The sequence below is a fragment of the Thunnus albacares genome, chromosome 4 (assembly GCF_914725855.1).
Source record: "Thunnus albacares chromosome 4, fThuAlb1.1, whole genome shotgun sequence".
Lineage (NCBI taxonomy): Eukaryota > Metazoa > Chordata > Actinopteri > Scombriformes > Scombridae > Thunnus > Thunnus albacares.
The window spans coordinates 14,180,718-14,194,673 of record NC_058109.1 but is presented as its reverse complement, the minus strand read 5'-3'; the positions used below and the strand labels follow the sequence as shown (position 1 = coordinate 14,194,673).

The following is a 13,956-nucleotide window of genomic DNA, read 5'->3' as shown; positions in this document are numbered from 1 at the left end:
TAATATCCAATAGAAATAACTTTTCTGACTTTTTCTCGTTGCCTTCCATTGTACCTCTGGTACTGCTGTAAATCCAAAGCTTTACCACAGAATGTAGAACATTAGAATAGGGGCAATTAAAGGACTATGCTTATCTATTTGATGGTGATCTGATGCCAATGTATTTTGTACATGTGTCTGAACCATTTACTAGTGTTGCAAGTTGAGGGCAGAGAATAATTTTTGCAGTGTAAAGAAACACATTTTCAGGCAGTGAAATGTGATATACTCTTTTGTTATATCAATATCAATACCAATATCAAACAAGCAATTACTAATAAAGAGAGTACTAGGTGGGGGTTTGACACTATATATTGTACAGTTTATACACCCATGGGCCTGTGCGGCAGCACTGAGTGCAATGTTGCTAAGCAACACTTTAATAATGGGAGCAACTTGTCATCATAGATTTTAGTTGTGTTTTAGTTACTTTAAACACACCTAACATTGCCCTTTTTTCTCCTGATAGGTAGCTGAGAAGTTCACCTTTGCCTCTGGTGAATTCATATTATCAACAGTATTCTGTTAAGGAAGATAGAGGGCGCTGAGTGTGTGAAATGGGTCGATCACTATGATAGTACCCTGGACCAGTGATCACAAACTCTGAGATTGAGTTGTTGTTCAAACAAAATGTTCAGCGGCAAAGAAAAACTCCCCTTTAGAGGGGCCTGACCCCTAGGTTGGGAACCACTGGACTAACTAGCTAATTGTATATAAAGTAGTTCAAACTAGCTCCACCTCCAGCAGCTACAACAGTAACATGCTGCTCTAACACTGATGCTTCAGTATTAATGATCTAATGATGTCATATATAATATATCAGTCAGAGGGACGAGTTAGTACTTTAAGTACATTTTTCTGCTAATACTTATGTACTTTTACTTAAGTAGGATTTGTAATGCACTTTTGCTTGTGATGGAGTATTTTTACATGGCTTTATTGGTACTTTTACTTAAGTAAAGGATGTGAATACTTCTTCCACCACTGCTTGGTTCAACATGATAATTTGACTCAGTTTGTGTTCATAGCTGTATGACCATGTAGGACCAACTCAAAATATGCTTAACTTGTTTGCTATCACCAGACAATATAATGTATTTCCTCTGTACTTGTTTTCACTTGTAAAAAAATAAAATAAAATAAAATCATCTATATTTGCACAGGTTCAGACCCCAGTAGAAGGTCAACACATTCAGAGGGGACTAACTGAGGGCTCATGTCATCGATGAACACATACTACAAACAAGAAAAAGGAACGCCACAGATAATTCAGATAACTTTATTTTCAACTGTAACAGCAGCATTTTACTCATTTATTTTGTCAAGTCAACTGCAGGTCTTGTTTCCCAGATGACAACATTACATAAAATCAGTCCTTTTTTAAACACTATTTCTCAAGATGAACTTGGAAGTCTAGCATGATTTGGCCACAGAGTGGCAGCATGTCGCTCTTGTATCTCAAACATGCTGCTGTTCCTGAACATCAGTGGTTTCTATCGGGTGACCATTGTTAGAAGAATGCAGTTGTTCTGGCCACCAAGTGTTTAGACTGAAGTGATATGTAGTGTCTCTGCAAAAATATATTTTAATATCCTACGATTACCAATCAGATAATCAAGCTCATACTTTGGCAGAATCATATGCTCATTGGACAGTTTTCACATAATCATTTTGCTACATGAAAATAAAAACGATCAAATTGGATAAATACCCATTCTATATTAAATAGTGTATAACTTATATTGATGTTGAAAAACATCAACAACTGAACATTTAATTGTTAAATATGTTCAATTTCCTTTCAGCAGCAAACAGGCTTTTTAATTCTAAAGGTTTATCTAATTTAAAGAATTACTGGCAAACATTTTCTATGAAACTCATCAAAATGTTTTATTTTATCGCCACATTCTGCAGTTGGTGTGTGACCATTTCTTTTTCTTTTTCAGAGGCACCCAGACAAAATGCACAAGTTACAATTTCTAACTACAAATGTGATATCACATTTCTCAATGGTCAACCCAAGTCACTACATCACACCCAACTGTTTCTCTAAATAAATATTCCTGTTACAGGAAAAAGAAAAATATAAAGAAACTAAAGCATTCACCATCACCGCACTGCTGTCAGTTACATTCAGAAAGACCTTCTCAAATGCATCTTGTCCTTCTTTGTTCTCTCAAACAGTAGTTTCGCAATGATCAGAATTTTTCTGCTCTCTCAGCAGCTTTTTTTTTAAAAATGTATTTTGCAAGTGCAAATAAAAGTCAATGCAAAGGTATCAGCCTTTTACGCTGAGAGAACACGCTGAGATCACTCTGTTGCAAAAGAGGACTGTTTGAGCTCAGCAAACATGTTCAGGTACAGTATGTAATGTTTTTACTGTTTGTCTCTACACCTCAGACTGAATAAGTTATATTAACACAGCATTTGAGAAGGTCTTCTACATTACTTTAAAACATAAATATGGCAAGTACCTTGATCCCTTCGTTTAACTTAAATACCTTAATAACAATATTAGTTATTACATAATAACAAAATACAGTTTATATTCAGGCTTGTTTGTGATGCCCGGTACAGTGTGCCTTGTTATTACTGAGGTCCCGGAAGAAAGCATTGTTGAGGAGATGGCTCGAACACAGATAAACCTGACAGTGAAACATTTCACTAACGTGTCACTGTCAATGTCTGTGTTACACCAACCATTTCCATGTACCCTTGACATACGTTGCACTTGACACCTGCCTCGACAAGGCATTGTTTTCTGCCATCATATCTCAACAGGAGTATTCCTCACCTTCACTTCTATACATTAACTGTTTTTGTCCTGTAACTCTGTCGCTGCCAGAGGAGACTTGCTGGTGTTCTGAGGTCTTTTGCCAGATGAAAACACGGCTGGTAGTGGCGCTTTTAAGAGGCAGGACAAAAAAGCAGTGTCTGCGTTGGCACTCGTTTGTGTTTACAGTTCACCAGATGCCTCCGATACCAATCTGCCCATGCTACATGTTTTCAAACACTTATATAACAATGATGTTTGAACTTGTTCCTGAGCGTGCCACTCACGTTTCCTCTCCACGTCTCTCTGTTAACACTGCAGTCCTGCTAAGTGGCATCCCTCTGAAAGCACTCCACAGAATCCCTTTACGTTGCAATCCGCTGCTTCATATATATCTAATGTAGATAGTAGTGTACAAGAAATGATTAAATTGTACCCTCAAATAATACAAAAAATCCCAGAGCACCAAACTGGATTAGAGCATCATAAAGGGAGGCTGGTGGCACTGTAACATTTCTTTCTGACTTTACTGGAAAAAATAAGAGGCGGGTGTCATTTCTCAGTGACCGCAGCAGCCATCGGGGTGCGTATGGTCCCACGTGCTGTGGCTGCCAGCTCCTCGATTTCTGCATTCAGTCGCCTGATTACCCACTCCATGGCTTCACGGCCCTGAGCAAAAAAAACAAACAAACAGAGAGAATTAGTACATTGGAGGAAATATTAAAAGAATTTAATCAAGGACAGAAATTATACTGTAAAGTATATTCCTATTAAATTGAAGCAGTGGTTCCCAACGCCCTACTTGGACGGCCTGCTCCGGTAGATTAAGACCCACCCAGATAAATGAAATCTGTCTGCATTGCATGCTGCAGTAACAGAGTGGGGACTAGAAGCTTCTCTGTGTGCAGCTGCCTCGCTAGCGTCTACCGATAGCCTGCATGTGAGGCGTTTAGGGGATATCTGTAAATTGTAGCTACACAAAATAACACTGTCCCCCTCTAAACTGCATGAGTCTCTGCATGCACATCCGTCACACACCACGCCACCCACTGCCACAAGTAAATTCTCAACCTGTGGGAAGCTCTGGTGACAAGATACATTTGAGGGGTCGTCACAGGATGATTGCCTTCATCAGTAGACATCTGAAACCCCTCCTCTCCACATCTTTCTGACAGCAAAACTAGGGGGGCTATTAATGAAAATGCAGGTAACTTTCAAAGGCGGGAAAGTAGGCAGGAGTTGAACTTCTCTCTGAAGCTTCTTCATTCTTTACACAACTACTTTTTGTCACTTTTTGAATATACAAACAAGTGCAACACCACAAATCCCTTAAAGGAAAGATTGTCCGAAAGTGTGCACAGTAATCCCTTAATATTTCTTAAAAACTCAATTATATACACATAATAATCATACAATTTTAACATTTTTCCTGACTTTTCAGGACACTAGCAGGTCACTTACTATCAGGGGTAACAAGTAGATATTGCTTAATTTTAAAAAGGGGGGAAAAAAAGGTTGGGAACCACTGAAATAAACTCTAAAGCCACAGTTTTATAAGTAGTAAAATATTCAGTCCGGATGTTTAGTCCAACACTTGTCATCTGTCAGTTCTAAGAGATCTCTTACCTTTCCAGCGTTAGCAGAGATGGTGCTGGCCATAACTCCCTCCAAATAACTGCTGAGACTGACCCCTTTCACAGAGATTATAGCCTCCTGCGTCAGTATTGTTCTAGAAAGAAAAGGGGTTTAAAAAAAAATTAAGGTTAAAAAAAAAAAAATTGCTTTGAACAACTTCACAGTCCTGAGTGCTTCAGTAATTCATGATTCAACTTACTTCTCAGTATCCTCTGGATGTGGTTTGTATGTTAACCGTTCATCCACAGACACCATGTTTGTGAAAGTGATCTACAGAGGACAGAAGAGACAACATGTTGAGATATGTAATGTCTCAGGTCACAGCCCTGCAGTGAGAGTTGTCAGACAAGATTCAGAACAGCATTATGAACATACATTGTTGAAATGTGAGCTATGCACCCTGCGTAACAAGCCTGACCTCATTCCAGAAATGCGTCACCTTTTAACAGACTAAGCTTATGTGTTTAGGCAAATTCAAGTCATGAAAAGTGGATCGGGTTAAGGCTGTTTGAGGTTGAAACATCCCAAATAGAACATGTTTTGTAAACAGCTGAACGGGTTTGTTAAGAATATGTAGCGTGAAAAAAAAAGTAGGTTAAAATCTTCCATCTTTAATTGTTTCCTTACGCTCTAAATAATAACACTGTTACTCTATGTCCTATAATAGTATCAAATTTCAGCTGCTAATATACAGCTATTTCTATACAGTATGTACTCACATTTGTGGACTGAAGCTCGAAAGTCTTCTCTTTGGGATCCACGACCGACTGCTCCTTAATGTAAGTGCACGTTCGTGTGTTACCAATGATCTGAGGAAAAAATACACAGAGACACATTTTACTACAGACTGAAATGAACTGCTGTTTTCTTGCAGATGTTACTGATGGTGTCTGTCTTTTCAGTGGAACTACACTTGTGCCAGCAGACATTGTGTTTGGATTACATGCAGTAAATTTGATCTTGTCACACTCATGCCGACCCGCTACTTCAAAAATGCAAATTTTTAATTTTCGTTATCCACATTTAGCTTATTTGGGCACACCTCAAGCTTCTGATTCTGTCATTTTTCAGAGATAAAAGAATGCTTATTTTGTTCATTTTAGCTTTTGACAACTACAGCTCCCATGAGGCTTTGACAGCACCCCTTTGTCTTAAAATGTTAGGCGTTAGTCTAAAACCCACAAGTGATTCACATTTCTATATCTAAGATTTATGGTCTTATGTAAGTTAAATAGAAATATAAACCCTAATGACCTATTTTATATGGTACAGAGGTAAACTGGCATCACAGGAAGACGTCTAAATGATAGATCCAGTTTACACACATACAATCAGGCTCAGGAGTGATTTGCTTTGAGACAATCTGATTAAGGGTTATCAATCACTGGGACAGTCTGTGTCATAGACTGTCCTTGGAATTAAAGGGGCTATTCATAGACGTGGTCACCGACTTCAACCCCATCCTCAGACATCTAAGCAAAGGTCAGTGCTAGAGAACAGCAGCTGATTGGCTAATGTTTACATTGCTTAAAACAAGACAGCGTAGCAGGATATTATCAAAGCCTTATCTTTACTGAGTTCAGAAAGTCAAAGAAACAGGAGAAGGGTTCAAATGACACGCTGCAGAAATCCAAAGGCCTCCTCCACTGCTCCGTACTCTTGTGGCCTCTAGTTTTATCTAACCCAGAGACGGAAAGTTACATCACACACCGTCATGGGTTACACCTCGGGAATGACAGAAATGGCACTACTGTGTTCTGTACAACACGAGCCATGGCACACAGCCATGAACTCGCTGGGCACCAGTTAGAAACCAGGTCTGCCGCTGCTGCCCCGTAGACAGAAATAGCCTTGCAGGTTTTAAGGTCACGCATACTGGCTGGAAAGTATTAAGCTATCTCCGGTACTAAATGTATTCAGTACATAACTGGATTCTTACATGGTGACAAATAGTCTGACTTTTTAAAGTCTGTTTTTGCCACAATATGAAAAGATTATGTCTATTTCTCATACTACTTTAATTCAACAACCTCACGCCAAGGGCATCAGGCACAAACTTGCACATCAGGTCATTCTTTTTCCGTGTTTCAATTAAACATGTGACCAAAGCAATTAAACCACAAGCTTCACATGGTTTTTGCAGCAAGTGATGCTAGAAAGCCGACTACTGAAAAAGAGTGGGTTTTGACACTCACAGATTTCACTATAGACGGGAGGCCCCACTCTGTGCTGAGCAGTCTTTGACTGTGGAGGCGTCCCTGTTTGTCGACGGCTCGGTCCAGAACGTCCACTCCAAACACACTGGGATTCATGGGGTTGGGGTACTTCTGCATAGCAGCCTTGATCACCGTCTCCCAAGGATGGCTGTTGAAGGAAGGCCAAAAAAACCCACAAAAAAATTATTGTAACATTGCATTAAAACTAAATACAAATACACACACAGACACTACTATCTGATAGTCAATTACCATGTTTGTAAAGTTATGTTGGATTAAATAATACTTCCTTTATGATTGCAACAAACTGTGATATCCAACTGAAAAGCCTTTGTATTTTCATGAAAAAACCTACTAAACCCCCAGTCCCCTATATTCTTAGTGTTTAAACAATAAATAATTATACTATCCAAAGTTAAACTTAGCTCCACTACAGCAAACTACATCAATAAAATGCTACTTATACGTTGCTCAGTGATCATAATCCATTAATATAATATATATTAGCATAACACTTACAGATGCCATTCTCCTAATAATAATTAGGTCTTCAAACTTTTACATAGGTAACATTTTTTCATTGCAGGACTTTCCCTTATAAAAGGAGAATTTTTACCAGTCTGAATAGTTACTCCATCACTGTTTATGTGACATTATTACATGATGAACCGACCTCAGAGCAGCTTATTTTGCTATTTAAAAGCCAAAATCAACAACACAGCGAGTTAATATGTCAAGATCTTTTCAAGAACTATTTTAATGTTGCCTGGTTTCAGACCTCTCGATCTCCGATGTGGAGTAAATGAAATTAAACGACATCTAATTCTGTCTCATTATCACGGTGATTTTATGTCAGTAACAGCACTGAAAAGTAAAAATGATTCACTTTCGATGAGAAACGCGAGTCGAGTCCAATGTGGCGGTGGATGGTTGCCATGGAGACGCGTGAACGCGCCGGCGTTGCCTCGCCTGTGACGTAGACAAGCAAAATGTAGGGGAAAGGTTGCGCGCGGGGGGCTGGCCCAGACCGGCTAATTACGCAACTTGAATGCTTTTTTCTCCTGCAACCAGCCACTGAATGTGTTGTTTTCACATTTATTACGTTTATACATTTATTTTTCAATGTACCTACGCAATCTGTGTTTGTGCGTATTTACAGTGTAGTAATTCGTTTTGTAAAAAGCACCGACTGACGTTAAATGGCTATGTAACGTTACAAGCTTCCAACTAAGTTAGCATACTAGCTAGAAACACGAAAGTAGCCATTCGCACTTTTTTGTCTGGTTAGTTTTCAGTCATAAACCATGCTTGTGCTGTTCAGTGGATTAAATACGAGGCCAGCTGATGTTACTTAACCGCCTGAACCAGACAGTCAACCTCTGACAGGCGGACCGTCTCTAAACACAAGGCTGGTACAGTTAAAAAAACAAGCTAATACTCACTTGAATATGTGCTCAGATGTCCAGATCTTCATGGTTAATCGAGTTGGCCGGTGCTAGTGATGCCGGGAGCAGAGGCGTTGATAAGCCGGTAAGTAGGCACGGCGTAACTGCCTGCAGTCAGTGAACCACGTTCAAAGCCAACTGCAAGTCCCCTCCCACTGTATGGAGCAGTCACATGAGCGGTATTACACCCTTTCCGCTGAAAGAGTCCGCTGATGCATCCATGTGACATTGGAGGCAGCTGAATGAAACATCTCTTATTTTAAGACTAGAGAATTAATGATCGATGCAACGTACAGAAACCCACGTATTATCTTCTTCACCCAAAGTTGAAGCATGCGGCAGCCTGTATGTCACATTCAGCTATTTAATCTTGGGTAATATCTTCTGTGTAACCTTTGGTATTACACAATTCAGCGCAGTGAAGGTTGAAAGGTCTCCTCTGCAACCTTGGGAGAAAAAGAGTAAGCAGACTCTTGACGCAACCAGATCAACTTAGTGGTCAAACGTTTGTGCAAACATTTGAACATCTTAGTATTGCACTGGAAAATGCCTCTGTAGGGTATTTAGGTGCAATATTTTGTGGAGTATTTATTTTTCTCCATGCATCTCTATCTTGCCACAAATAATAGAATATAATTTGTGATACTGACTACAGAAATTAGCTTTGATAATTGTTAAGAGTATGTCTAAGTGAATGCTGTCTATTGCCCAGATTAACCTGTAGGGGGGCAGAAATTTGCTATTGATCCCTTTATTGAACCCACCACTCACCATCTGTGCGTTTTGTACACCCTGTAGCCTTCAAGTTCCCATCAAGTACAGTGTAAAAGTTTCCTATATGTAAATGTAAAATAAAAACACAACTTTATATATCAGAATGCACCATGTGAGTATTACATAATCTGGCACAGGGCCCATCTACAAGATATGGCCATGAGATTTGCAGGTGGAGTTGATATTGTACTTTAGTGGGAACATTTGTATAATATTAAGATTGACAAAATTGCAGTTCCAAAAAAGCCATTTAGCATGCAGTGAATCTGAGGGGTTTTTAAGGCCTCTGGGGGGCCAATTTAACAGTAAAACTGAGAGGTTTTTTTTTTCGTCCTTGACCTCACCTCTTGTAATTTTAAGACAGATTGCCCTCTGTGGAGCAATATACTGTATTTGTCACCATAACCTATATTCACATGTGGGTTACATGCAGTATTATCTGCTGTATCCCAGTTCATGAGTCAAGTCAACTTTATTGCAGTATTGCAAGGACGTTTCCATGTGATATGTGCTTATCACAGCGAGCAGACAGTCAGGCCAAGTTATGTGTAATCTCTATGTCCCAGACTCTTAACAGTGGGAGGAAACTGTGTGACAGCCTTGCACCGTATCACCGTGCTGTCAGTGTACTGTCAGTCACTGCAGCTGAGTTTAGTTAGTTTTAGTCCAGTTTAACTTCAAATGAAAAATGTGTTAGTAGTGTGTCATTGAATTCACTGTCAGTAGTCATTACTCCTTGGTTTTACTCTGTTTAATCATAGTTATAACATAAATACATGCAATGCAACAATAAGGTCTTAAGAAAAATACTGAACAAATAATTTTAACATCACTATCTAAAGGCAGTTTTTAATAGCAATATATAAAACACAGTTGGTGTAGCCTATATACATACATGTTGATTTCCAAATGTTCACTATGACAGAAAAAACTCTTTAAGCCTTAAACTCTTAAAACAAACAAACTTGCATACAAATCAGTTAAAAAATACAAAAAACTTAAGTACTATTGTGTAAATAGGTCACAGCATCATTTATCCGCATGAATTATGCGACAACAGAACAGAGTTCCCTTTTCAGACCAAAAATCTCACATTTCTTCCACATTCTTCCAACAGCATGTCAAACCTACACACCAAACTCTATGTGTCGTGTCTTCTACTCATCTACAGTTTCTGTGCTTGTTTCCGTCACTGTTTCCAGTGTAACTTCCATCCGAGACTGAACCTTTGTTTCTGCTGGAGATGACTCTCCCACCTCTTCTTCATCTTCCCCTTCCGATTCATGAGCAGTGGCATCTTGGTACTGCTGATACTCTGACACTAGGTCGTTGAGGTTGCTCTCTGCCTCGTTGAACTCCAATTCATCCATACCCTCCCCTGTATACCAGTGGAGGAAAGCCTTCCGTCTGAACATCAGGGAGAACTGCTCGCCAACACGACGGAATATCTCCTGAATGGCTGTGTTATTGCCGATGAAGGTGGAGGCCATTTTGAGGCCTCGGGGTGGGATGTCACACACGGCAACCTTCACGTTATGGGGGATCCAGTCCACAAAGTAGTTGCTGTTTCTCTGCTGGATTGCAAGCATCTGCTCGTCTACCTCCTTGGTGGACATCTTGCCACGGAAGACACCAGCAACTGTGAGGTAGCGCCCTCGTCTGGGGTCGCAAGCTGTCATCATGTTGCGGGAGTCGAACATCTGCTGGGTGAGCTCAGGCACAGTGAGGGCGCTGTACTGTTGGCTGCCACGCGCTGTCAGAGGGGCAAAGCCTGGCATGAAGAAGTGGAGGCGAGGGAAAGGCACCATGTTGACGGCCAGCTTCCTCAGGTCTGCGTTGAGCTGTCCGGGGAATCTCAGTGAGGTTGTGACCCCGCTCATGGTCATGCTGACCAAGTGGTTGAGGTCCCCGTAGGTTGGTGTGGTCAGTTTCAGCGTGCGGAAACAGATGTCATAGAGGGCCTCGTTGTCGATGCAGAAGGTCTCGTCTGTGTTCTCCAGGAGTTGGTGGACCGACAAGGTGGCGTTGTAGGGCTCTACCACTGTGTCAGAGACTTTAGGGGAAGGCATGATGCTGAAGGTGTTCATGATGCGGTCAGGATACTCCTCTCGGATCTTGTTGATGAGGAGGGTTCCCATGCCAGAGCCAGTGCCACCCCCCAGTGAGTGAACCAGCTGGAAGCCCTGCAGGCAATCACAGCTTTCACACTCGTTCCTCACTCTGTCAACCACCTGGTCCACCAGCTCTGCTCCCTCAGTGTAGTGACCCTTCGCCCAGTTATTCCCAGCTCCTGAATTTCCTGTAATACCAAAATAAAGTTAATCTAATTCTACCAATCAGTAGAGGGAAACATACTGTATACAACATGTCTTACAATAATTCAAAATACTTTATTCGTCCCTCAAGGAGTCATTTGAGGCAAGCGAGTTTACAAACACAAGTACACATAGACAATTAAAATGAAAACATAGACTATAATTACATATAAAACACAAAAGCTGCCACTGTATTTCTACTTAAGGTGAAATTCTTGCAACTATTTTTTTTCAATTTGTTTACATGTTCTTCAATGGCTTCAAAAGGCATTTTGCAGCACAAGTATTTTCAGACTCAGAACCAGAACCAGGTTTATTGCCAGGTAGGTTTACACATGCAAGGAATTTGCTTTGGTGTTGTGGTGCATTTGTTATTTGTCTCACCATGGATGAAGTTGTCTGGCCTAAAAAGGGCCCCGATGCGGCTCCCTCTTACACTGTCCATTGTGCCAGGCTCCAGGTCAACAAGCAGGGCCCTGGGCACATATTTACCACCTGGAAACAGAATGATTTATTGTTCTTAGACAAGTCAGAAATGGGCGTCCTGAATTTAAACATGTCCTTACTCTGTGGCGAAGTTAAAAAAAAGTAAAATACAAAAGCAAAACTAGGCAATGAATTAGAAAGAAATTTGCATCTAAACGAGTCTGAACAAGCCAACTGTCAAGTTATAGTCCATATATGGTCTTTATTACCATGTGCCTCATTGAAGTAGACGTTGACCCTCTCCAGCTGAAGGTTGCAGTCTCCCTCATAGAGACCTGTAGCATTGAGTCCATGTTCTTCACTGATCACTTCCCAAAACTATGAAGACAAACCACATAAAAATACCATCACAGTGATTACAACACAATTCATGTAATTAATGAAACAGGTCAGTTGTTGCTCAGTCATTTAAAGTTGAGCTTTAAATGTTGAGTTGAACAAAGTTTTCACCCAACAAGTACCTTCCACTGTTTTGTACATTTCACCTGTATTTATACTGTATGGCTGCTTTCTAATGTATGCATCTGTTGAGGTTTTTTATGCAGGTGTGCAGAAGTGTACATTCTTTTAAATGTACCTGTTCAGTCAGCTTGTGACTATCTGGCAAAAATATGTCAACACTGACTCTTCTCCAAATTGGTACAGCTTAAGGTGAATCCCAACTCATTAATCTCTGAGTCGAAACAAAATAAATTACCCACTTATGATGTCTGCAAAACAACAGTAACAGTAATTTTTAATATGAATAATATTAATACATAGCAAAACAAGTAAATGCTTATTTTTCAGACTGCAATGATCTTTCATGTCAGGGTTATGTGTTGCTTTAGCTTTAGCTGTATTATCTTGTAGTTCTTCTCTCTTGTTTCGTGTTAACCATGATAAAAATGTCCCACCCATGCCAGTCTCACTGTGGCTCTTATCTATTCCCTGAATGTGTGACAGGGAACACCCTGCGTCACTCACAACTGTTGGTAGCAACATGCACAGAACATTTCAAAACAGGCATCATAATAAATGAAAGAAAAATAATAAATATATTGTTATAGTTTAACTGATATCATGTAAAATAAAATAAAACATGTAAGTCTTAACATTCCCACATACCAGTGTGACAAAACACAATTAATTTTCTTTTAAACAATGACTTTAATCATCTAGCTGATATGGCATTTAGTAGCTTATAGTTCAACAGATGTTTCATGTTCTCCTCAAAAATACTTGATGAGTTCTGGTGAGACATAAGACACTTTATTGTCGTTGTAGGCATACAACCAAATTACGTTTGGTCATGGAAATATAGAAAACATTATTAGAGTCTCAACATTATCAACAAAGTCAGAACTAACGCACATTATAACTTTAGCAGTGAAGTTGGATTTTTCCTTTTCTTTTTTTTTTTTTTTTTACCTTTGAGCCGATCTGGTTGCCACATTGTCCAATTTGCAGATGTACAATTTCACGCATGATGATCTGGATAAACTACACTACACAGAGCAGCTGGGGGGCCTCTGATATGCTACAGTTCTCCAACTGGTCTTTTATACCAGATATGATGTCATCAGTGATGTCAGGGAGTCACCCTTGTCGTTAATATATGAGGGGCCATAACAAGCTATGTAAACTCTAAGCATATTAATAAATATAAGTATATATGAATCTTTGTATGAAGGATTTTGCCATATTTTACTAGTTTAGGTAGTCTTGTTATATTTTCAAATATGATTTCTATATGTTTCATTTTGTTTATTACATGTAAAACATGCAGTGGAATAACAACATGGACTCATCCACACACTTCATAAAGTAATGAATTATTAAATGTTGTAGAAGGAGGCTTTTGGTTGCAATGTGCCACAAACATTTTATAAAAGCTTCTAAATGGCTAAAACATGTCTGTGATCACCAGCCAAAAACAGGAAGGAAGTGTAGCCAGAATGAATGGAGGCAGTGTCAGATAACACCCTCTCATTAACTACATTAACATATTAATACTGTACACACACAGGCAAGTACCAAACATGTTGTTCTTATGTCTGACAGGAACATTTTTAACTTACTAACTCAAAAATGATTTGGCCTCAAATTGCGTAAAAGTTCGTAACATGACAGTTAGTCTTTTTGATGACATAGCATATCGTACATGACACATTTTCCTGTCTGAAAGGACTTAGACGCTACAAAATAAACTATTTCTATTTCAGCTATTAAGTCAGTGTATGTGTCATAATAAGGTGCAAATGTGCAGTAACTGGGAGCCTGTATATGAGAGA

At 39.6% G+C, this 13,956-nt stretch overlaps 2 protein-coding genes across 4 annotated transcripts in view; both read right to left on the bottom strand.

The window, feature by feature from the left end:
- Positions 1-1,302: 1,302 nt before the first annotated feature.
- Positions 1,303-8,278, bottom strand: prelid3b (PRELI domain containing 3). 2 transcript variants are annotated; one of them, XM_044349651.1, is made up of 6 exons: positions 8,106-8,278; positions 6,643-6,811; positions 5,167-5,256; positions 4,647-4,717; positions 4,439-4,541; positions 1,303-3,481 (listed from the first exon to the last, which is right to left on the bottom strand). In XM_044349651.1, the coding sequence occupies exons 1-6, from the start codon at positions 8,135-8,137 to the stop codon at positions 3,365-3,367; spliced, it is 582 nt and encodes a 193-aa protein (XP_044205586.1). In that variant the 5' UTR covers positions 8,138-8,278; the 3' UTR covers positions 1,303-3,364. The 2 variants fall into 2 exon arrangements, with proteins under 2 accessions (XP_044205586.1, XP_044205587.1); XM_044349652.1 differs by lacking the exon at positions 8,106-8,278 and adding an exon at positions 7,550-8,079.
- A 1,337-nt stretch (positions 8,279-9,615) lies between these two features.
- The window catches only part of LOC122981284 (tubulin beta chain), a 48,379-nt gene continuing 44,038 nt past the window's right edge, over positions 9,616-13,956 (bottom strand). Inside the window, exons 1-4 of one of the 2 annotated variants that reach the window (XM_044349936.1) lie at positions 13,094-13,207; positions 11,893-12,001; positions 11,582-11,692; positions 9,616-11,181 (exon numbers count right to left, since the gene is read on the bottom strand). In XM_044349936.1, coding sequence (XP_044205871.1) covers positions 10,040-11,181; positions 11,582-11,692; positions 11,893-12,001; positions 13,094-13,150 — 1,419 coding nt within the window. In that variant the 5' untranslated portion in view covers positions 13,151-13,207 and the 3' untranslated portion in view covers positions 9,616-10,039. Of the gene's footprint in view, positions 11,182-11,581; positions 11,693-11,892; positions 12,002-13,093; positions 13,208-13,956 lie in introns of those variants that run through there. The other variant, XM_044349937.1, reaches the window with a different exon arrangement.

Excerpts from the sequence above, each read along its gene's own strand:
- prelid3b (XM_044349651.1), bottom strand. The coding sequence starts at position 8,137 with ATGAAGATCTGGACATCTGAGCACATATTCAA. Across the intron at positions 5,257-6,642 it reads TCCCGTCTATAGTGAAATCT|ATCATTGGTAACACACGAAC; the intron begins GTGAGTGTCAAA and ends TTTTTTCCTCAG. Across the intron at positions 4,718-5,166 it reads TCGAGCTTCAGTCCACAAAT|ATCACTTTCACAAACATGGT; the intron begins GTGAGTACATAC and ends TGTCCTCTGTAG.